At 39.2% G+C, this 25728-nt stretch overlaps 1 protein-coding gene across 1 annotated transcript in view; it reads right to left on the bottom strand.

Moving 5' to 3' along the window:
• Positions 1–11906: 11906 nt before the first annotated feature.
• LOC102968367 (microsomal triglyceride transfer protein) overlaps positions 11907–25728 on the bottom strand; it is a 41737-nt gene continuing 27915 nt past the window's right edge. The window contains exons 12-17 of the mRNA XM_007080961.3: positions 23482–23579; positions 23255–23376; positions 21391–21618; positions 17397–17521; positions 15033–15203; positions 11907–13283 (exon numbers count right to left, since the gene is read on the bottom strand). Coding sequence (XP_007081023.2) covers positions 13112–13283; positions 15033–15203; positions 17397–17521; positions 21391–21618; positions 23255–23376; positions 23482–23579 — 916 coding nt within the window. The 3' untranslated portion in view covers positions 11907–13111. The remainder of the gene's footprint in view (positions 13284–15032; positions 15204–17396; positions 17522–21390; positions 21619–23254; positions 23377–23481; positions 23580–25728) is intronic.

Consider the following 25728-nt stretch of genomic DNA (forward strand, 5'->3'; position numbering starts at 1 on the left):
ATTATATACATATGTGTATGGACACACACTAGAAATACAATATTGTGAAATAACATTATGTTGTACCTATTATTATAAAGTGAGAATTATACAGAGATACTCTATATTACCTCTAGCCTGAAGTTAGCATTCAAGAAATATTAACTACTATGCTACGCCTCTCCATTACAGCATTTCTGCTTCTGAAAAATTCAAATTCACTGCTGTAGAGGTTGCTTAAAAATACTCAAGCTGTTTATTTGGACATGTTCTACTTAGCATAATAATGCATGTTCTTTGAAGGAAATTGAGAGAATGTTAGGATATTCTAGAAACTGAAGAGTTGAGAAAATTTGTCATCACCCAGAGGTACCCACTACATAAACTGCTTTCTAGGAATAAATACTTGTAAGTATATTTGATACTTTATATGCTTTTTTATAGTCTATTTTTTTGCTTCATAAAATTATAAACCTACCTCCTTTTTAAAAAAATGTTTATTTTTGAGAGAGAGAGAGTGAGAGAGAGAGAGCATGAGTGGGAGAAAGGGAGAGAGAGGGAGACAGAGAATCCCAAGGAGGCTCCACACCATCAGTGCAGACTCCAATGCAGGGCTCAAATTCATGAACCATGAGATCATGACCTGAGCCGAAATCAACAGTGAGTTGCTTGACTGACTGAGCCACCCAGGCACCTCGAAACCAACCTCCTTATCTTCCCATATCCTTAGAGGAATAATTTTTAACAGCTGTATCTTATTTCCTCAGATGGCATTATAATTTGTTTAATCAATCTCATATTTTAAGTACTTGGTTTTTATAGCTTTGGGCTGTGAAAATGATACTTCAGTGAACATCTTTGAACACAAATCTTTTCAAGCATCTCTGATTATTTCCTTGAGAAAAGGCCTCTAAGTGGAATTACTGAATGAAAAGGACATGAACATTCTTAAAACTTGAGACACATGGGATTTTGAGATGTCTCCCTACCTCCTTTATCCCAGTTCTGCACACCCACCCCCTAACATGCAAACTCACCATCTACAAACTTCATATTTGAGTACTTGTTTAAAATTATTCTAGGGGCGCCTGGGTGGCTCAGTCGGTTAAGTGTCTGACTTCAGCTCAGGTCATGATCTCACAGGTTTGTGAGTTGGAGCCCTGAGTCAGGCCCTGTGCTGACAGCTCAGAGCCTGGAGCCTGCTTCGGATTCTGTGTCTCCCTCTCTGCCCCTCCCCTGCTCGCAATCTCTCTCTCTCTCTCTCTCTCTCTCATAAATAAATAAACGTTAAATTAATAAATAATAAATAAATAAGTAAGTAAATAAATAAATAAAATTATCCTAGGGGCGCCTGGGTGGCTCAGTCAGTTAAGTGTCCGACTTCAGCTCCGGTCATGATCTCACAGTTTGTGAGTTTCAGCCCTGCGTCGGTCTCTGTGCTGACAGCTCAGAGCCTGGAGCCTGCTTCAGATTCTGTTTCCCTCTCTCTCTGCCCCTCCCATGCTAATGCTCTGTCTCTCTCTGTCTCTCAATAATAAATAAACGTTAAAAAAAATTTTTTTTAATTATCCTAAAGACGGAAGGGTGAGAGGCTCCTAATGATTTGCTGAAACCACAGACTTACTTTCTCACCCTCCCTCCCAGCTCCCACCCCCTCCACCCCAATTTACAAATGTTAGGAGAGATCAGTGGTCTTACTATGATATGAAGTGTCTTCCTCCTTCTCTAGGAGCAAGAATCTAAAAGTGCAGTCCCCATATCAACAGCAGGGACTTCAACTAGGAAATGCCACCTAGGAAACATTATCTGTTTTCAATGCAAATCCTCAGCCTACCTCAGGCCAATAGTTGAATCTGCAATGGGAGTAGGGGGTGGGGGGGGGGGGGTTGGTGGCAGACAACATCTGTGTTTTAAGAAGCCCTCCAGATGACTCTCATACACACAGTTTTGAGAACCACTGCTCTGAACCACAGTTGACTGATGACCACAGGCTGACCCCTTGGAAGGAAGCAAGAAGGTTGCTGTCCCTGAGTAGAGAACCCTGCTCTTGAACCATCATGTTAGCATACTAGCCCCCAGTAAATACTGCTTTTCGGATCCTCATTTTTCTCAATGATTTTTTTTTCTAACAGAGATAACAGATGTCTGCATCAGGGTCTTTGTGAGCATTTAAAACAGATAGTGCTTAAGAAATATTGCTTTCTTTACTTTCTGGCAAAATTAATTTAGTCTTTTTTTTGCATTTTTATTTTATTTTATTTTGAGGGGAGTGTAAGAATACTGGGTCATTAAAGGGGAGTAAAATGATTTGTTTCAGAGGATCTGACTGAAATCTGTCTGCTTCAAATGGCTCTTTGGCCATCCTGAAAGGTACAAGTGCAGTGGCATCCATAGGGAACAGCTCAGTAGTTACTGAACATCATGCACTGCATGGAGGATTCTAAGGACGGTGTACGTAGTCCTGAGCTTGAGAAGTTCTTACCCTATTTGGGAAAATAAGATATTTACATAACGAAAGTAATTTGTTAATAACACGACACAATGCAGAAAGGCAGTCCCCAAGTTGGTACGATTAATTCCCAAGTAGGTGCGAAGTGTAATAAGCATACCTGGGAAGCAGGTGTCTTGGTAGCTGGAAGCTGCCATGCCCAGGAAATGTGATGGGAACTGGGCTTGCTAAGATCCCTTTGGGCAGAAAGCAGGGGGACAGATGAGAGCAGAGGAACTGAAACAGTTGAATGTTGATGTGCTCAGGGCGTGCATGCTGCAGGAAAAGGAAGTGTGTTGTTCAAGAAGAGCAGTGCCTATGAGGCCCCAGTGAAATGTTGAACCTAAGTGTGGAGAGTGAATGGATTTCCAGGCTTAGGGACTCAGACTGGACCCTGGTTAGGTAGCAGAGTACAGTAGGTACATGCTTGAACTCTAGAAGGAGGCTTCCCTAGGCTAAATCCTGGCTCCGCTCTTCACCATCTGTGAAGATCTTGGACAAGTCGCTGTATCTCTCCGTGCTCCATATACCAAGGGTATATAATAATAGTTCCTACCTTATAGGGTTGGTATAAGAATGAAATAATTGGATACCTGTGAAGTGCCTAGAACCGTGTATGACACCTAACAAGTGCACCTAACCTAAAATGTTTGATAAGTAATAAAGGGAGAAAGGGAGACTTTGGTTAGGCGTAAATTGGTTAATTTTTAGAAATTGTCTACTCCCAATAAATGCTTTGTATTCAGCATGGCCCTCTAGGATTTCATTAAAGAGCTAATGTCTTCTTTCCTGAGAAATACTTTAGAACATCACTGCTAAGCATCTCTTTATAGCTCAATAATTTGAAAGATTCATCTCACACATCTTACTCCATGACTGTGGTTACATGGTTTATCTTCAGGAAAACTGAGTGGAAGACATATTTAAAAACAAAAAACAGTGGGGAGGGGCGCCTGGGTGGCTCAGTCAGTTGAGTGTCCAACTTTGGCTCAGGTCATGATCTCATGGTTCATGAGTTGGAGCCCCACGTCAGGCTCTGTGCTGACAGCTCAGAGCCTGGAGCCTGCTTCACATTCTGTGTCTCCCTCTCTCTCTCTGCCCTTCCCCTGCTCTCTCTCTCTCTCTCTCTCTCTGTGAAAATTAAATAAAAACATTTTTAAAAAGTGAGGATAGGAAACCTAAAACAGAATGGAAGTGACTCACTTTCGGTAACAAAAGGAATCAGGTGATTTTTTTTAAGTTTTTATTTAAATTCCCAGTGGTTAACATACAGTGTACTGTTAATTTCAGGTGTACAATACAGTAATTCAACACTTTTATACAACACCTGGTGCTCATCACAAGTGCGAGTGTAGTACAAGTGCACTCCTTAATCCTCATCACTTATTTAACTCCTTCCCCCCACCTCCATTCCTTTCTGGTAATCATCATTTTGTTCTTTATAGTTAAGAATCTGTTTCTTGGTTTGGTTCTCTCTCTTTCTCTTTCCCCCCTTTCATTTGTTTTCTTTCTTAAATTCCATATGACTGAAATCATATGATATTTTCCTTTCTGACTTATTTTGCTTAGCATAATACTCTCTAGCTCCATACATGTCATTGCAAATGGCAAGATTTTATTCTTTTTTATGGCTGAGTAATATTCCATTATATAGATACATACCACTTCTTTATCCATTCATCAATCGATAGACACTTGGGCTGTTTCCATAATTTGGTTATTGTAGATAATACTGCTATAAGCATCAGGGTGCATCTATCCCTTTGAATTAATATTTTTGTGTTCTTTGGGTAAATAAGTAGTAGTGTGATTGCTGGATCATAGGGTACTTCTATTTCTAACTTTATGAGAAAACTCCACACTCTTTTCCAGAGTGGCTGCACCAGTTTGCATTCCCACTAACAGTGCAAGAGGCTTCCCCCTACTACACCTCCTCACCAACACCTGTTATTTCTTGTGTTGTTGATTTTAGCCATTCTGACAGGTGTGAGGTGATATATATATATATATATCCCTATATATATACATATATATACATATACATATACATATATATACATATATATAGGGATATATATATACATAGGGATATATATATAGGGATATATATATAAGGAGATATATATACATATATATATATATGTATATATATCATTGTAGTTTTGATTTGCATATCCATGATAATAAGTGATGTTGAGCATCTTTTGATGTGTCTGTTGTCCATCTGTGTGTCTTCTTTGGAAAAATGTCCATTCATGTCTTTTGCCTATTTTTCATTGGATTATTCATTTTTGGGGTATTGAGTTTTATTAGTTTTTTTAAATATATTTTGGATACTAACCCTTTATCAGATGTGTCATTTGAAAATATCTTCTCTCATTCCATAGGTTGCCTTTTAGTTTTGTTGATTGTTTCCTTCGCTGTGCAGAAGCTTTTTCTTTTGAGTAGTCTCAATATTTATTTTTGTTTTTGTTTCCCTTGCCTCAGGAGACATATCTAGAAAGAAGTTGCTATGGCCAATGCCAAAGAGTTACTGCCAGGAATCAGGTATTTAAACCTAAAACCTATTCTGGAGAGAATATGTCCAAAATTTTTTATTGCAGTATAGATAACATACAGTGTCATATTAGCTTCAGGTGTACAATATATTGATTTAACAATTCTACACAATACTCAATGCTCATTACGATAAGTGAACTCCTAATCCCCTTTGCCAATTTCATCCATCCTCCACACTCACCACCCCTCTGGTAACCACCAGTTTGTTCTCTGTATTTAAAGTCTGTTTTTTCGTTTGTCTCTTTTTTTCTTTATTTGTTCATTTATTTGGTTTCTTAGATTCCACATATGAGTGAAATCACATAGTATTTGTCTTTCTCTGACTTATTTTGTTTAGCATTATACTCTCTAGGTCCATCCATGTGGTTGCAAATGGCAAGATCTCAATCTTTTTTATGCCTCAGTAATAGTCCATTGTATGTATATACCACATCTCCTTTATCCATTCATCTATCCATGGATACTTGTGTTACTTCCATAGCTTGGCTATTGTAACTAATGCCACAATAAACATAGAGGTGCGTGTATCTTTTCACATTAGTGTTTTCATTTTCTTTGGGGAGATTCTCAGTAGTGGAATTACTGGATCATATGGTAATTCTATTTTTAATTTTTTGAGGAACTTCCATACTGTTTTCCCCAGTGGCTGTGCCAATTTGCATTCTCACCAACAGTGCACAGGGTTCTTTTTTCTCCACATCCTCACCAACACTTGTTATGTCTTGTCTTTTTTATTCAAGCCATTCTGACAGGTGTAAAGTGATATCTCATTGTGGATTTGACTTGTATTTCCCTGATGATTAGGGTTGTTAAGCATCTTTTCATTTGAGCAGTGAAGGAAACCGTCAACAAAATGACAAGGTAACCTACTGAATGGGAGAAGATATTTGGAAATGACATATCCACTAAGGAGTTAATATCCAAAATATATAAAGAGCTTACACAACTCAACACTAAAAGAACCCCAAATTATCCAATTTAAAAATGGACAGAGGACCTGAGTAGACATTTTTCCAAAGAAGACAAACACATGGTCAACAGAGAACAAACTTTTACATGTAATCCTAGAAGATTATGGCAGGAATCTTTCTAGTAAAAATAGAAGGATAAAAATAGCTTACAGGTTTATGTGATGTTCCAAGTCAACTGTGAATAAATTAAACTTTTATTAATAGGAGGGTAGCAAATGATTACAAATTCATTCTAGATTAACTGTAATCCCATGATGGTAGGTAAATGGTGAACTAACGTACCACCAATGATGGGCTTTTTATTGATCTAAATTTTTATATTCTTTTATACTCTCATAAAGTAGAAAATGCAATTGTATAGTAAGTTCTCTGAAAGTGAGAATTGTTTATCTGTGCACTCAAGCTGAAGGTACACAGAACATACTTCACTTTGGGGTTGTAGTTATCATGGATTGTAAAGGAATCTGATACAAGGCCAAAGGAAGAGGCCAATTTTGGTTGACAGCAGCTGGGATAGAGGTAAAGAAGTCAGGTGAACTAGCTCGAATTTTACCTCCTTGATGTTTTCTTTATCTTTCTTTCTTTTATGCTCTCTTAGGATTTTGAGCCCATTTTTTTTACATTTATACCATTGTGCTAAAATTATTTTTAGCTGTATGATTTACCTCATTTCACTGATTTTTCTTGAGGTGAAGGAATCTATTTTATTTTAATTTTTTTTAACCTAGTACATTTCTTATTCCTAATAGACACACCATGTTGTATAAGATGACTGATTAAATCAGTTGATAAATTGGAAAGACTCATATAAGCTTGGGCTTTCCATTTTCCCTTCCAAACCTCTATCTACCCTTCCCACCTTTATAGATAGTCTGGATCAATAGGCATTCTTGCCTCTGGATTCTGGTTGGTATCAGCCAGTGGGTACCACAGACAGGAGATTGGAGGGAGAAAAGAAAACAAGGTATGGTGTTTGTTTCCCTGGCTCCCTCCAGAAGATGTGGAGAGGGCTGCTTGTGCTCTTTAATTCAACATCATAGCTCCACATAGTTTATGTTCTCTAGATTCCAATGAGTACTCTCTCCCTTGACCTTTCAGGCTTCCTGTGGTTGTGAGCCTCGGGATGCACCATCTCTTGTTGGCTTCCCTCTAACCTGCTCATATCTTTATGACATTTACTGAGCTCTTCTGAACTTACCCAGTTTGGATGTGCCATCTGTTTCACACAGTGACCCTCTTTCTACAGGGTCCCTGACAAAGAAAGAGAATCTGACAATGAGGGGGATGGTGAGTAAGAATTGGTTGAAGATTAGACGCAGGACATTCTGTTCCAGTCCTGAAGAAGGATGAGAACTGAGGTGGGATGCAGTCTTCTTCTGGTGTTTTCTTCCCTCTCAAAATGCTATCCATTTCACTTATGATGTGGAGTCCCCTTACTATTGTACCCCAAAACTCTACTGGAACTCGCTTATTTTATGTCTAGATTTTAGGTTCATTCCTTGCTTCCTCATGAAAATACTTACTCTTTCCTCTTGGTAATTATCACAGTCCCAGAGACCAAAAGCAAACCAATTTGGTAAAGAAAGGATCAATGAAATCTGGAATGTGGAGAAATGGGTGAAAGTCATGTTGTTACAAAATATGCAAATGATTTTTATAATGTGAAACTAGTGTTTTCACGATAAGCAAATAAGCAAACCTGGTGATCTTCCTAAAATCCATGATGCCCACGAGTGAAAATGCAGAAAACAGATTCACTCCATGAGTCAGAATATAAAATGTTGCTTAATTCAGGAGTTCTATAGGACCACATATTAAAAGTAAATATTAGCAAATACTTAGTGCATGCTATGTGCCAGGCACTGGCCCATTACCTTATTTCAACCTCACAATGACCTATGAGGGGCTGCTCATTTTACAGATGAGGAAACTGAGAAGCTTGGAGGTTTATAAAGCAGAAGTGTGTGGACAAGGTGAGATTTCAGATGTGCTGGAGTATCTTACTCCAAATCGCCTTCACTGCTATACTGCCCTGCTTCCCACTTCCCAGATGCTGCATACAAGAGGTTTAGCTACCCAAACCACATTGCACTAAGCCCTGACAGAGAACCACTGTGCTCTCCAACTAGTTGCAAGGTAGAACAAACCAACTTCTTTGCTATTAAATAAGATCAAAGCTGATTGTTGATAAATAAGAACTTGTTCACTACAGCTCTAATATTAAAAACAACATTAATGATAGTAAAAAAAACATTTATCAAATGCTCTGTATACTTGGCACTGTACTTTAACATGTCCTGTCTCAACTTAAAATAACCCAGTAAAACGTAGATTATCATACCCATATTAGAGATGACAATTGAGTCACATACCCAATGTCATTCAAGCAGTAGGCAGTGGAATTAGAATTCCAAACCAGGCCTCCCTGTCTCCCTCTCTGCCACCCCCACTGCCTTTCAGTTAACCACCAAAATGATGAAGAGCAGTGAAGCTTCAATTAAAGAGAAGTGAAGCTTCCAAATCTCTAAGATTCTTAACGCCAGGAGAGACACTTCACGTTCTGCTTTCCCCATCCCTGTATTTCATTAGGGAGGGCATTTGGATTATTTAAGTGTTTAAGCTTTCAAATAAGACTTTATGAATTCTCAACTATAACTACTTAGAACTAGAGCCATTCCCAATTAATTTGAGCCTTCTTTTTATGTTCTGTGGTCATGAAGGGGAGTTACTGCTATTACTCCCCAACATCATCTTCACCAGCACTGTCATCTTGGCTATGACCACTCTCACCACTCCTATTCAGCACTGTCCTGGAGGTTCTAGCCAGGACGATCTGGCAAGAAAATGAAATTAAAGAAATTCAGATTGGAAAGGAAGAAGTAAATCAATCTCTATTTACAGATGGCATGATGTTTTACATAGAAAATCCTAAGTAACTACCAAAAAATATTAGAACGGGTTAGTTCAGCGGTGCCTGGGTGGCCCAGTCAGTTAAGTGTCCAACTTCAGCTCAGGTCATGCATGATCTTGTGGTTCCTGAGTTCAAGCCCCGTGTGGGCTCTGTGCTGACAGCTCAGAGCCTGGAGCCTGCTTCGGATTCTGTGTCTCCCTCTCTCTCTGCCCCTCTCCTGCTTGCGTGGGCTCTCTCTCTCTCACTCTCTCTCTCTCTCTCTCAAAATTAAATAAACATTAAAAAATTTTAAAAAAAGAACTAGTAAGTTCAGCAAGGTTGCAGGATTCATGATCAGTGTACAAAAATCAACTGTATTTATGTACACCTGCAATGAACAATCCAAAAATGAAAGAAAACAATTTCATTTACAATAGCATAAAAATAATAAAACATGTGGAATAAATTTAACAAAAGTGCAAAACTTATACCCTGAAAATTATGAAACATTGTTGAAAGAAATTAAAGATTGAAGTAAGTAGAAAGATGCCCCATGTTTATGCATCAGGAGATTTAACATTAAAATGACAATATTCCTAAAACTGATACATAGGTTCAACACAATCCCTATCAGATTCCTAGCTAGCTCTGTAGAAATTGACAAATTGATCCTAAAATCCATATGGAAACGCAAGGAACTCACTATAGCAAAAACAATGTTGAAAAAGAACAAAGTAGATAAACTCACATTTCCCAATTTCATAGCATACTACAAAGCAACAGTAATCAAGTGTGGTACTGGCAGAAAGGTAGGTATGTAGATTAATGGAATAAAACTGACAATCCAGAAATGACCCATTATATATAGTCAATCAAATTTAAGCAAGAGTGCTAAAACAACTCAATGGGAAAGAATCATCTTCCAACAAATGCTGCTGGGGTAATTGGATATCCATATACAAAGGGATAAATTTGGACCCCCAACTGCCCACAATATACACAAATAAGCTCAAAATGGATCAAATACCTAAATTTAGAGCTAAAACTGTAATACTTTTCATGGAGAAAGGCAAACTTGCAAAGAAACAAATAGAGGTCTACGAGTGGACAAGAACTTCTGGTAATATCAGAGAAAAAGACGCAAGAATCATAGAGAAGGGCACTGAGACTCAAAACTTTGTAATACAGCTTAAAGCCTTGTAGCTGCTGTTCCATGTTTGTCATTTTCATAACTGCTGTCTGTCTTCTTTAAGCAGCAAATTTTAAAAACCAAAATGATCTGGAAAATATAGTGAATTCAGAGAGCGGATTCTGGGAAAGACCACTTGTATTTGAATCCTGGTTTTACCATCTTCTGGCCAAGAAAATGTCTTCTGTGGCAGAAGTTAAATGTCTTCTGTGTCCCAGTTTCTCCATCTATAATTGTACTCTCCAATTCAGTGACAACTAGCCACATGCGCCTATTAAGCATTTGAAATGTGGCTAATCCAAACTGAGATGTGCTGTGCAGTGTATGCTAATTATATATCACATTTCAAAGATCTAATCCTCCTCCCCCAAAACATCCCATTAATATTTTTTATATTTCTTACATGTTGATATAATACTTTGCATATATTGGGTTAAAATATATTATTAAAATTCATTTCACTTGTTTCTGTTTATTTTTTTTTAAGTCACTACTAGAAATTTAAAATTGTTTATGTGGTTTACATTATGTTTCTTTTTTTAAATTTTATTTTAGGTGGGAGGAGAGGGATAGAAGGGGAGAGAGATAAAGAGAGGGAGAATCTTAAGCAGGTTCCACACTCAGTGTGGAGCTCGACGCGGGACTGGATCCCACCATCCCGGGATCATGACCTGAGCCGAAAGCAAGAGTAGGATGCTCAACCAACTGAGCCACCCACATTCTGTTTCTATTGGACAGTGCTGATCTGTAATACGGAAATAATAATGCTCCCTATTAAATATAGCTATTGTGACAAATAATTTAACATATATACAATGCTTACAATACCTGCTACATAACCTGCTAAGCACTGAAGAAGTGTTAGCTTTAAAATTATTTTTCACGATGGTCAGGTTCAGAGAGGCAGGGAGCAACCTGTCGAGGGCAATACTCTAATGAGATACAAGAATGGCAGCACTTCACGGAAGCAAAGCCGTCAGCTTAAATCTCTAAGGTATACAGGAAGAAGCTATGGCACCTTCCCAGGAAGACATCTTTTCAGGGGACAGAGCTACGGACACTGGTGTTTGAAGCAGTGAAGTCAGAGACTACAAGTGAGGCTTATGGTTACATTTCTGGCTCCAATACATCATTCCAAAATGTGGACTATCACTCCATCCCTCTTAAATTTCTACCTTTTCATGCAGATAGGAGGTAGTGTTTGTTCTATGCTTCAGGTTTCTTGTTTCTTTGGAGCAAGTTAGAGTTGCTAAGTACTATCCATTCTCCAAATGGGCTGCAGCGTTTGACTTGGCCCGGCAAACAAGCAGTTGGGAAGTCCTATAATTCTAATGTCCAGAATACCACAGTCATCACTCTTGAGTAAATTATTATTTTACATTTTACAGAAGCAATTGTAGTTCATTAAGCATCACATGGCTGAGGTTCCTTCCTGAGATGTCCGTGACATCTTTCTCTAACTTAGTGCTCTAGATCAATTTGCTTTTGCTGTAGCATGAGTATCTTTACAGAGTACTCCTTCCAAGACCAATGCCACCACCAGTGATACACTGCCCCCCCCCTCCAGGTTTTGATTCCTGTTTCTCTTCTCAGTAACATAACAATGAAAGTGCTGGCCCTGAGCCTTATGAAAACTGCAATTAGAGCTTGTTTTCAACAGGTTCTGACTGTGGCTATTCTCAGTGGCTCATTTTCCAAAGGGCTCTGACCTCCTATTGGAGAATCTGGCCTGCTCTATAGAGTGGCAGAGGCTTAGTTGCATATGTGTCTGCGCTCAGAAAGTGGCAGAAACAGAGAAATATGGTGTCCAAAGTAATGGAAGACAAAAGCAGTTCAATAGGATTTCCATATGTTTATTTCATCACACGTCATTTAAAATTTACAACCAGTGATGGGCTAGCTAAACGTCCATTGTGTGTGTGTGTGTGTGTGTGTGTGTGCTTAATGGGCAAACGAGCACTATTATCTGTTTTGAGTTTATCACTATCAACACATATATCTGTTTTTATTAACAGATATTTAAAGATGTTTAACATGGCTCTTTCAACTTGTACAGATAAAGACAATATTTTCTTGATCTCATATTTTAGAAGTCCAAATCCATCAGTTTCTAAAAGCAGTGTTAAAGTCTTTTGGCCATTCTGGTTTTTGTACAGATTGTATTCAAACAGACTAGAACTTTCACCACAAAACAGTTGAATGAAAGATAAAATAATGACTAGATTAAGATGTCCCTTATAAAGGACACTGTACCACATGACAGTCTCAAAGAGACAGCACAAGTAAAATCAAATGGAGTTTCTGAAATTAGTATTTCCAACTCTTATGTGCTAAGTCCAGTATTTTTACAGGGCAGAAGTCAGAGAACTAAATGGCTTTCTTCTAGCAGTCTGACTTTATGGTCAGCAGAAAGATAATGTATGTTTTAAATCTGTGTGCCTTCTACCTCAATACTTAGTAAAACTAACAACAAAAGAGATAAATATTCACTCTTGAAGCTGTGACAAAGGTCTTTAGAAAGTCATATCCCCTCCCCCCCACTTTCCCTCAAAAAAGAAAAAAAGAAAAAGGTCTGGTGTTTTGTTTGTTTTTGTTTTAGTTTTCTGATTGGGCAACACATTTGGTAGAAACGAGCCATGCTTAAGGTCCTGTCAAGGTTTTTATACACACTGATTAAAAATTGTTAAAACAAAATTGGGTTCTCCCGAGCATATGCGTGCTTTGTCATGTGTTTTATAAACAATCGTTTCTTCTCAGGACAGCCTCTTCCCACCGCACCAAACAGGATTTGATGGAGGGACAAGAAAACTGGGAATGTTGCCGCAAGTGTCACGAATGTTGGCTCAGAATGACACTATAGGGAGCATACCGAATAGGCCCACATTTAATCATTGGAGGCTTTTCATAGCTTTTTACAAAAATGTTAAATACAGGTAAACATGTAAACACTGTGCTCTCAGAGAGCAAGTACACAGGCATGTCACATGGTATCCCTTCTGGGAAGACAGATTCAAGTGAAACATCACCAATCGGTTTCAGAACCAACCGCTAGAAGTACTTGCTGGCTCAGGAGCAAACACCACCTTGCACATCTCCGAGTTCTCTTGGTGGAGAGGGAATTCAGATCCTGCTATGAGGCTTTCTTTTCTTCGCCGAGAGACGTAACCTCTGCCTGTGGACAGTCTTTCATACTTGGTCTCAAATTGCCTGCATGACGACAGCAACAATAACAAAATTATACACATATTCAAGTTACCCCACACTCCTCAGAGGCAAATTATTGAGTGTAGACTTGAAGCTTCTGTTTCAAGGCAATTTGAGAAAGGATGGGAGTGCCAAAGACTACCAGTTTCTGTTCCCATGAATGGGGTGATTTTTTCTTCCCATGTCTTTCTATACCAATAGACAAACTGTAGATTCCTGGAATATAGGAGCCCTGCCACACATTTTTCTAGAATGAAGGTCCAAATTCTTCTCAGCTTTCTGGAGATGCCGTTAAGCTCTGCAGACCTTGCTATGTCTCCCACCCATCATTCCAGGAGCCCCACCTTGGGAGCTAGTCCAACTGGATTTAGGCTGAGAATGCTGACAGGCATAACATTCCTTGAGCTCTGGGCCAAGTGGAATGTGGAACCAAACCAGTTAGCCATGAGCCTGGGTTGGTGGTCACTGCATTTCAACCACAGGAAGGTTGTTGTCTTTTTTTTTTAATTCATTAGTGGAGATTTATTCTAAAAATAAGTTAGTGTGGGTTAACAATAGCTTAATATTCTGATTATAATCTACTATCTTTTATCTGTAAAAATACAACCCACTCATCTTTGTACTTACATCATTTACGTATTCCTTATATGGGTCATGAAATTTCAGTAAAATAAAGAAGGTGCTCAACTCTGGCCTGCTTACTGAAGGAGATGATAGAAGATGTGGCTTGCTGTTTTATTTTCTTTTTTTTTTTTAATTTTTTTTTAACGTTTTTATTTATTTTTGAGACAGAGAGAGACAGAGCATGAATGGGGGAGGGGCAGAGAGAGAGGGAGACACAGAATCAGAAGCAGGCTCCAGGCTCTGAGCCATCAGCCCAGAGCCCGACGCGGGGCTCGAACTCACAGACTGTGAGATCGTGACCTGAGCCGAAGTCAGACGCTTAACCGACTGAGCCACCCAGGCGCCCCAGCTTGTTGTTTTAAATATACAAAGTGCCTTCATGGTTAATAACGTGTGTCAGGGTGACCTCTACAACTAACAGAGGAGTCAGCGCTAACTAGACCCAAAGCATTCTACTTCCATGTGGCAGTACTGTTACAAATGACCATTAGAAGAGTCAAAGGGCACAGTATAAATGAGATGCTATAGGGTAGAAGAGGTGCTAGGAAACTTACATGAACAATCATATATTTAGTATTTGAGACACTAAGAATTCTACTGAAAGCATTTTTTTTTTAATTCAAAATCCCAAACTCTCAAGCTTGAGCCAAAACTTAAACAAGGTCAAGTTGCTATTGTACAATTCCCTAAAAATTATGAATTAATTTGGGCTCTTAACCCATGGTAAATGATTGCCAGCTGTTGTGTTTTGCACTTTCTGTCCAGGAAACAGTTGTGAAGTTAACTGACAGTAAATACACATCCACTATTTTTGCTGAAACTACGTGGCAACTCTTATGGTGAATCAAATCCTTTTGTTACCTTGATAAATTATTTCTGGACTAGAATATGATATTATCTCCAGAATCAAATGAACTGGTCCTTATAGTTTCTTGGTATCCTAGAAACGGACTTTTTTTTTTTTTAAAGCTTTATCGACTATTCTCTTACGTATGTAAAGGAAATTTATGTTTCACTGTATTTTTATCATTTACTTGTAATTTCTGAAACTAAATGCTCAAAACTGGCTGTTAAGTTCCTGGCCAAATGGGGACTGCCCGAGAACATTCCACGAGCGCTGCCTCTTACCTAAGTGGAGCTCCATCCTTGTCCATCTGCATGCAAACTAAGAACGGGTACTGAGAAAACTGCACCGTGGAGATAAATTCCAGGCCTGTTTCTGTTTCTGTGCTGATCTCCAGGCCAGTTTTCACAAAAGAGGAGTCTACAGTGATGCTGCCAGTTATTGCCAGAGCCACCCTAAAGATTTAGGTAAAACAAACAAACAAACAAACAAACACCATTAATATCACATTTAACTGATTTGGACCAACAGCTATAATTTCATAGGGTCTGAACTCACTAACGTGTGACCTAAATGTGGTCAGAGTTCTGCTGGTAATCAGGGCCTGGCTAGTTTCAGGGATTAGGCAGTGAAGTTCTGCCCTTCCCCTGAGCCCTCCCACAGACTTCAGTTCTAGATCTGGGGATGAAGTGTCTATCAGGTACTACTGTTTGCTATGGGCATACCAAGAGCCAGAGTGAAAACATGCTTGGAACGTGATTCTCTCAGGAAGTCAGAAACACCTGAGCTAGCTTAAAGCAGTCTAAATTCACAAAGACAGTTGACATTCGTAACAATGCTCTTGGTAACTATCTCTCTGTGGGCTTCTGTGTAGCTATTTCAATTCCATTTGTTTACTGTCTCCAAAGGGTCTCTATATCTATGGTTGCCAAGATATTTGAAAAAAATATTGTGTCACAAAAAACGATTCCTAGAGTGGGGCACGTACAGGCGTGCCCTAGGAAGGACAAATATGGTGGGTGCTCCAGTAATCGCTTTAAGAACTGAGTAGGCAGATTGGGTTGACTGGGGAACATGGCTTGGATGATGATGAAGAAGCAGAAGGCTTACCTCTAGGATCACTCTAATTTAATTGTAGACTTTAAATGAAATTGTGGAAATTACTCCACAATTAAATCTGAGTTTATGCTCCTGCTATTTTGATAGAAGGATACTATCAAGGTTTGCTGTGCAAATTAAAGTCCCTGCTGCTGTTGTTGTCAGTGTAAAAGTAGGTCAGAGGTGGTATCATTTAAATCCCTGAATCCTTTATCATACCTTCTAATATCTTACACTCAACAGAGGCTTAAGAGATATTTTTTAAATGAACAAATGAAAAATTGAAAATAGATTGGCTACAATGTGGATACTGGTAAATTCTTAGGGATACTGTGTCCTTTTTAAAAATCCAGATAATTTTTGGTGTTGCTGTTGTTGATTTGTTTCTGCAAAGAATTCAATTCAGTCAAATTTGGGGAAACTTCTATCTAGAAAATACTTCAGAAAAAGGAGAAAGAAGACCAATTCACTGGGAAGCCCTAAATTATACTGCTGATCCCTCTGATGGCCCGTTCTATTTCTCATTCTTCCATTCCTTTTAGTAACACTGTGGGTCACCTTTCACATTAAATGTGCTGCCTTTTGATTTTTCTCAATTCCTTTAGCCATAGTTTAACATAAATCAAAAATTTAATTTTATCACTCCTATCTCACTTCTGCACCACCATATTCATAAATATCAAAAAGGGGGGCACCGGGGTGGCTCAGTAGGTTAAGTGTTCGACTCTAGGTTTCAGCTTATGCCACGATCTTGCAGTTTCATGAGTTCAAGCCCTGCGCTGGGCTCTGTGTTGGCAGCGTGGAGCCTGCTTGGGATTCTCTGTCTCCTTCTCTCTCTGCCTCTCTCCCCACTTGTGCTGTCTCTGTCTCTCTCAAAATAAATAAACTTAAAAATATAAATAAATATCAAAAAAGGTAAAAATCAATTGCACTTCCATATTCTTTACTTTGATTTTACAACAAACAGAATCATTCTTTTGATTATCACACTGGTTCAGATTTATCATCTTTTACTCAAAATACAATACTTTCATTTGATTTGACACCTATATTAGAAAAACAAAAGGAGCTGAGGACATTTTGTTTAGAAAAATGAACGCTAATGAAAAACTTAAGGACTCCTACCATTTAAGACATAGATTCTGCACACAAGTGATCATCTTTTTAATTTTTCTCCACTGAAGACAGCAAAGGAGGGAACATTTAAAATCCTAACGAGAGGGATAAACTAAAATGTTTGCTTCAAGACAGTATTTCCTGAGAGCATTGTCAACTACTAACGTGGAATACTAAGAGAAAATGAACTTCCCATCCATGGGGCATGCTGTATGTGGACGTCTTTAAAAGTGTGACAATTGTTGGCTGAGTTGATTAGATAACTAACTGGCTCATAAGAAGCTATAGAAAGAATGAGTTCCCATGGTTTCTTCCTGCTCTATGGTTTAGTCATTACAAATAGAAAATACAGATTTTTGAAAAATCAGAGAGCTAAAGAATTCCAAAAGCATATCTCTGCAGTTCATTGCATAGAATATTATACATATGCTTACCGAGTTTTCACTCGGGTTTTAGACTCACGATACCACAGGCTAAACTCCATTGCACCTGAAATGTCAATAGCTAGGCCACCCTGGACATCCATATTGGCCTTTAGTCCAGATTGCAACTGAAGCTCCTAGAAGCAAAAATATATTATCATCATCATCATCATCATCGTCATCATCATAAGCAAATTGAGCCTACCCCTTTCCAAAGGCATGTTCAACCTCCTGCTATACATAATACCATTTGGGCTATGCTAATGTTGGAGTCTTTCTCTAGGTTTGGAAACACATTATTCTAATCTTGATCACTAGAAGTAGACTGTTGATTTGGTCAAGTATTTAGTCTATTAAAATACTAGAGAAGTGCAGTGCCAATTGAGATGGGTGATGTTTTTCAATCGTTGCCTCACTTTGGGAGAGGCAAAGGTTCTCTAAGTGTGCTCCCCTTAGGAACAACATCTGGGAACTTGTTAGAAATGCAAGTGCCATACCTACTGAATTAGAAACTCTGAGGATGGGGCCAAGCAATGTGGGTTTTAATAAGCTCTCGTGATTCTGATGCACATAAATTTGAGAACTACCAGAATGGGGAAAATGAAAGCATCGTCACCCGAAATCCAGCTGTGGCTTTGGGGTGGGGGTAAGAAGTTGGGCTGGATGATCTCTTGTGGTCGGTCCTTCAGCACCTCTCTAGCTATGTGCTGTGTCAAATATAGGCAGCTGCAGCGTCATGCTGGCAAAGTAAATGCAGAATAAAAACTGCTGGTGCAATATACAAGTTCCAGGAATTGCCTAGATAAAGCTGGGAAAGGAAGGCAAGGCAATCTAACTAAGCCTTAACACCTTGTTGTTTGACATTTGAAATGACATCAAATTAACAAACAAGTCCAACATGAACTTAAGAGCATATTCCAGAGGGACACTTCTCATTTACAAACGTAGTCCATCCTAAGTAATTTTGCAGTTGTCTGAAGCCCACTGTTTTGTGTTGTTTGTCAACATTTAAGTCTTGCATTTTCTGAGTACATTAATGAAGTGATGTTGGCTTAAAAGTTCTTCAGCTGGATTGCAATCAGATTGACTGGAGACAGTGTTGGAAATGATAATGGCTCTGGAAAAAAAGGCTCCATATCCTTAATTTTGATATCTCTCCAAAGATCTTAGATTCACGGTAACTGCCAGCATGACTAACTTCCTTATGTAACTGCCCTACTCAGACCAAAGAAGCCATGCTTTCACCAACTATAAATGCCGTGATTTCGCTTTCTAGAAAGGATCATATTGATCTCCTTGAATTCTTCCCCCTTTCCGAAAAACATGGCAAGAAATCTCAGTCAAAGGCCTTCATTTACAACCAGGTATATCAAAAAAGTCTCACTGTGGCATGAAGCTACTTTCAGTCTAAAACACACTTGGATGAAAGCATGAGATTCTTGACACAGAGCTCAGGACACATTAGGAGAGCCCTAAGAATACTTAACAGCTACATTTAGTCTAGAATAAGATGTGGTTGTAGTACGATACGAGGTTGTCTCGTATATCATAACTAATATGAAGGAACACAAATTATCCTAGGAAAGCCAGAAAATTATGCCCAAATTTTAACCTATGCCTATGAACTACAGAATATCAGATATCAGAGTTCTGCAGTTGCACAGTGGTTGTGATTATTCCCAAATGAATCCTACTGTGTGCCCTGTCTTAAAAGTATTTCTTTGGATCTTTTGATCTCTTCCCAATTTGAAAGCTATAATCTTGTTAGTCCACTCAATCAAAAAAAGGTCTTTGATGTGGGCTTTAGCTTTCCCACTGGCCATACATTAAGTAGATATCAAAGCACACCAAGTGCCATGGAAAAGAACATTTCACAGCTTTTAGACAATGTGCCTTTTATGCGGAGAGAGCATTTCCATTGTGGTCTGGGTTTTAGGGAGTACCTTGGCTTTCTTGGAAGATTCAATTTCTCTCATGCAAAGGGATCATGGAAGAACTCTTATTTGTAGTCTCAGAGGAATTTTCCTGAGCCCCCGTGGAAGGACAGAGCACTAACCCCTATAGAAGAGCAAACCACTCTCTCTTTGGGAAAGGGACTGAACCACATAGTGCAGTGGTTCTAATTTTTGAGGGTATAAAATAAGAGAAACTAACAGTTTTGAGCACCTACCGTGTCCCCAAGGATCTACATTTGGTATCTCACTTAATTCCCATACTGATCTTCCATGGTAGGCATTATATCTTGAAGATTAAAAAGGAGATTCAGGTTTGGTGGCACATGTGGAGACAGAATAAAACCCAGACTGTCTCTAGGGAGGATACTTTTCTATTACCACACATGGTTATCACAAAATCATCTCTCTTTTGTCTCCTGGTGTGCAAGAAAGCATCTTCTGAGAAATATTGTGAAAAAAGATCATAGGTTTATGTCCTTATTTGACCCAGGATGCATATTTATTTAAATTATTGTCTATGAACTATAGGAACAAGATACTAAAGCTTTGCATTTGTAGCTAGTGTGACTCCTTTGATCTTGCACCTTTGGCCCCAAAGGTGTTTCTTACGGTTCAAACACTAATATTTTGACAACATGTACCATTGCATCCATTCAGGAAAATATGGTCTTTGCTGGCTAAAGAGGATCTCTCTATTAAGCTGACTTTATCAGACAGCCTTCTCTGAAGAGTAATCCAATTAGACGAAAAGAGAGAGCAAGAGTAAGCACAGAGTAATTCCATCTGCCCTGGTGGCTGTGACAGGCTATCCACTGCCAAAATTTCCTTCAATGTCAGCACTTGACCTAGAGTGGTATGTGCCTCTGAAGCTGGGATGGCATTACTGGAGTGCTCTGCAGAGCCAGGGAGCCTCAAAGAGCCTATTTGTATGGTTACCCTTGATCTGCCAAATACTCCAATCTGAAATTCAGACATTGGGTTATGTTTAATAGCTACAGGATGATCTTGCCTTAGAATACGCCTTAGGTGCCCTCTCTTAATGAACAGAAGAACTTTAAAAGATAATCTAGACCAGGAGTTGGCAAACTATGGCCTGCAGGCAAATCTGGCCCACTTGCTGTTTTTGTAAATAAAATTTTGTTGGAGCACATTCACTTGTTAATATATTGCTGATGGCTGTTTCCACTCTAGTGGCAGAGTTGAGTAGTTGCAACAGAGACCATATGTCCCACAAAGCCTAAAATATTTGCTTTCTGCCTCTTACATAAACTGTCTGCTGAGCCTGATCTAGATTACTGTTTTTATCAGGTTTCACACCCCAATTCTGACCATCAGACTGTTGAAAGGTAGTTGAATACACACAGATGGTGTTGAACCGTAATTATTCCTGTGTCTTAAAATGTGGACCACTTACTCAGCACTCTTACGCCTTCTTCATAGATTCATTAAGAATTCATCTCGCCAGAATCAATACTACAATGGGTATGCGCAATGTAAACTTGTGATATAATTTGAGACTTGTTTTTTCATATGTGACCTTGAGGATTAAGGGATATGACAGATCCTGTTCACTGTCCTTCTCTTCATTTGTTCCGAGTGACAATGCACCCATTGAAAAACTACATTTACCAGTTTTCCTTGAAGCTAGAGATAGCCATATGACACAGTTTTGATTAACAACAAAAAGAGCCTTGGTTATTTTCTCCATTAATTTCTTTGTTTCTGTCAGCATCAGTATTGTCTTTTTTTTCTTTCAGTTTTATTGAGATATATGTGGCATTATTATACTCATATTATATTGACTATATCCTCTTTTGCCTCAACAGTGAGATGTCTTCATGGGCTAATGAAGTTGAGAGAAAACCCTGCTTACCTGTAACAAAGGGGAAAAGGATGAAGGGCGGGCGGCAATACCACTAGGGTGGGTGCTTAGAATGTGAATTCCTAGATGGGTGCAACTTTGTCTTGTGTTCTCCAAGCATTGAGCACATTTAAAATGTGCCTAGAACACGCTAGGGATTCAATAAATATTTGCAGAATGAATGGATTACCTGGGAATGATCTATCAACAGAATAAGTCCCTTCACCACACTGATAGGGTCACCAGATGCCGACAACATTTTGGACATCAAATCACTGTATCCGTTGAAAAAAGTGACAGGTCTGAGCTGAACATCAAAGAGGATGGCTGACATGCCTGCGTAGGAGTCGAGGTTCTCCTCCCCCTCGTCGGGAGTGGCCGCAATCAAGGCCTCCAGGCCTTGGGCTTCGATGACTACCTAGGGGAAATGCAGATCACATTCATGACGTAAGCTCCTTGCCTATTCCGTAAGTGATGGTGAGGCTCCTGGGCTATTGCTAGAACTTTCCAAAACCTGAGGTATCTGCAGCAGCTAGGCAAACAAAAACAAAACAAAACAAAACAAACAAAACAAACCACACCTCTGTGCCTGAACATAAGGTGAATTCATTTTCTTCCTTTAGTTCCCACACCCATTGATCCATTTTGTAGAGGCAAAAACTAAAAACAAAAAATTCAAATGGCAGAGGCAGAACTCAAACCCCTTCTGTGTGACTGCCAATGCCATGAACTTTCCTTTTTGTGGTGTCATCCTTGAGACTCTTAATCCCTCCAGGACTGTCATACATAATGGATCAGCTGTTTGGCAGAGCCCCAAGAAGGAGATGGAGAAATGCTGGGACAATTGCCTTGAGGCTATTGCTACAAGAGGATATGGAACACTCCAAGGCATGACTCACACCCTTCCTACCAAACTTTTCTCTCTAGCTGAAAGAAAAGATGATGGAGGCTCACATCAAGATCTCCACCATGCATAGGAATCTTACATATTCTCCATCCTCTGTACCAGCCCCATACCCAGTGGGTGCTTGGCATTTCAGAACGCATATCAGAAAACAGATGGCAATTCCTCAGGATACAAGGACATTCCTCAGGATAGAGGTATTCTGACTAGCGTCCTACCAAAGGGTGTATAATATAATATTGATAAGAACTCAAGTTTGTGTAGGACTGGACCATTTTTAAAACTTAAATGAGCTTATTTAGAAGGCTATAATTTGATATGCATAAAAAGAAGTATATTTCATAATTAGGAAGACTTTATAGATTATAACCAAATTTTGTATAAGACTAAAGAGATGGAATTCAGTCAGTCATCACATGCCTACAATTTATTCTTTTCTCTCCTAATGGTACTGAAAAATATAGATGGGCTCTTTAGAGAGTCAAAGTTCTTATGGGGAATCAATCTGTTCTTAGACACAACCAGAGAAGGGAAGAGAAGGGAGGCGCCTGGGTGGCTCAGGTCAAGATCTCACAGCTAGTGAGTCCAAGCCCCGCGCCGGGCTTTGCGCTGACAGCTCAGAGCCTGCGGCCTGCTTCAGACTCTGTCTCCTTCTCTCTCTCTCTGCCCCTCCCCCACTTGTGCTCTATGTCTCTCTCTCTCTCTCTCTCTCTCTCTCTCTCTCTCCCAAAAATAAATAAACATTAAAAAAAATTAAGAAACAACCGGAGAAGGAAAATATATTCCAGAGTTAGATAAGTGGAGCTTTAACGGATATATCTATGAATAAAAATAAAATATTTTTTAAACATTTCTGAAAAATATTAGCACAGTTTCAACTTTGTGAATACGTTTGCCTTTGAAATGACGAATGGATGTTTAACGAGTCTAGTAAATCAAATTACTTAGGTTTCAAGTTCATGCTTGAAACTTTCTCTGGCATCATAAACCATATAGCTTCCTGCAAATGATGGAATTGTGAGCAACTTAAAACAGAAGCCACCATTAACTTATGCATTTTGTGGTGTTACCATCAGTATGTTTTTTTTTATTTTACTTCAGACTAATTTCGTATATATTTATGAAGCAAAATTAATGGAAAATGAGTTACCTGGCTACTGTGAAGATGAGCCTTCCCAATGTACTGAAAGATGTTCAGGTTACTTCTCCTTAGAATGCCAGAACCAGAGTAAAGAATGTCAAGGCTGTAAGTAGATGCTGAATGGGGAGTACCTAATGACAAAACAAAACAAAACAACTCTTGTAGTTTAGTAACAGTTCCCACGATACCAACTTGCGGAAGGGCAGAGAGGAAGAACCCCTTTCTGGGTTACGTACGTTCTATGTAGCCAGTATAGGCAGAAGAGGATCCACTCTTGGAGAAGCGGTCATAATTATGAGCAACCATTTCCTTCAGAACTCTACGGACCATTTTGCTGCAACACGTAAAAGGAAAAAGCACATTCATTGAAATGGCTGCTTCCCAAGTCAGATTTGGAAAAAAAAAACAAATCCTCAGTGGAAAAAAGAGGGGCCAAATTTTCTCCATGCTGCTCCAAGACTGGGGAGGTGCCAGCTGGAGGGCCAGCATCAGGGTTAGGGCTTTCCCCTTCATTCCTCAGATATTTGAAATTTGGTTTGGTATCAAAATGACAGCAAGACGAGGATGCCCAGCTATGAATGGCTTAAACTAACTGATGGACACACCTCAGGAGTGGAAAACACATATTCCATGAATCATTATGGTTGTATTATTAAATAGTATATACTTTCAAGGAAAGCTGTACCAGACAGGGGATGGTGGAGCAGTTGCCCAATATTTCTTTAAATATTTTCCTACATTCTCTAATGATACCAGTGGCTGATGACATATCACAGTTAATTTCCAGGAATTTTTTCTGTTTCTGTAGTTTTCAATTAAAGAGACATCTCAGTAAAACCCATATATAAATGATCATCTCCTCTAAAGTAAGTCTTAAACCTTGCCCTATGCCTCTATCTTGTCTACTATCTAAGGACTGTTGAGATCTTTCCAATCTTGACTACTTAACACTAATCATATCAGGAATAATAAATTTATGACACCACCACAAAAAATATCAAAATAATCCACTCAAGAAATTAGGATCTGGACCTGAGGTAGAAACTTATTGAGAGGTGGGAATGGTGACCCTATAGGTGCCCCCCACCACCCAATATCACTAGGTGATAAGATTTAGCCTGGAGAAGGGCTGAGGACACCATGATATCTGTTTTGTAATATTCAAAGGGCCTGCGGGTGGATGAAATGATTAGACCTGCTCTGCTTTGCTCCAAGGATTGGGGCAAATAGGGCCAATGGGAAGCTTTCAGTTACACAAAGAAGTCCTAGTGACACTGTGAATAATGACACAAGTTCCCTCAGGGGAGGTGAGTCCCCTGCCACTGGCCAGGTGCAAGCAAAGACTGGATGCCCCTGCTAGGAGACTAGACCCGCACACTGGAGAGATGCCAAGCAAAGTGGCCTGTGATGTCCTTTCCAACTCGAACCATTCCGATCGTGAGAATCTGAACCTCAGTGTTTCCAATGGTCTCCTCGCCTTTCCCTGCTGCTCTCTACCCCACAGCCTCCTCTTTTACCATCCCCTGCATCACTAGGTTCACAAGACAAGGACAGAAAACCCACTCAGGATCTCCTTGTCAGAGTCTCATAAAAATAAACAAAGAAATAGAAGTCAAATCCATTCTACTAGGAACACATGGTTGTAGATAGACTTTGCTTCTTCCTCCCTCACTCATCTGCTCCTTCTTCTTCCTTATCTGTCCCTGCTCTTTTCTCCTGTCTACTCACTCCTCTCACACCTTTTTTCTTTTACTGCCTTATTTTTTTTCCTTTCTCTTTATCCATTTTCCAACACCCACTCCCCCCCATATCTGTTTTCCTTTTCAACTTAAAATACTCAAATTTGATCTTTCCTGGGGATACTGCTGTGGAAATAACTCAGGGGAAATGGAAATTTCTTTTTCAGCCCTCTCATTTCAGTAAGGAAGTGCAGAGAGCCCTGGGGAACTCCCACTTTGAAGGGAGACATCAGTGAATGAAGAGGAAGAGACCCAGGAACTGGAAGGAAGATGAATCCAGTAAGAGTTACTGAGCCTGATGAAGTCTGCTGATCCCACTCTTCATACCTTGAGGAGTCCCCAAACATGAGCCATGCTTAAGGTATTTAACTTAAATGGCAAATTCATTTGATCTGTGATAGATGAGGTTTCAACGTTAGGTCACTAACGTTTGGAAAGTTAACATGGAAGACCATTAGGTGAGAATTTACATCGCTTTGTTATGCTGTTTATAAAAATAATCCTATTAAAAATGTAGTTGGGTTGTAAAACATTATAAACATTTGGCAATATATATTTACAGACTGAACAGGAGACCCAGAGTAACAATCATACACCGGGTTTCAAATCATAGTGCCAGAGTGAAGTTGTTTTATCTGGCCCGCTAAATAGTTCTCATGGGAAATTTGGCAAACTTTGGTTTTATGCAACATAAACTAGCAAATGACCACACCATTATTACCAGCCACATGTGTACCACACCAA

Source organism: Panthera tigris, chromosome B1 (assembly GCF_018350195.1).
Source record: "Panthera tigris isolate Pti1 chromosome B1, P.tigris_Pti1_mat1.1, whole genome shotgun sequence".
NCBI classification, from domain to species: domain Eukaryota; kingdom Metazoa; phylum Chordata; class Mammalia; order Carnivora; family Felidae; genus Panthera; species Panthera tigris.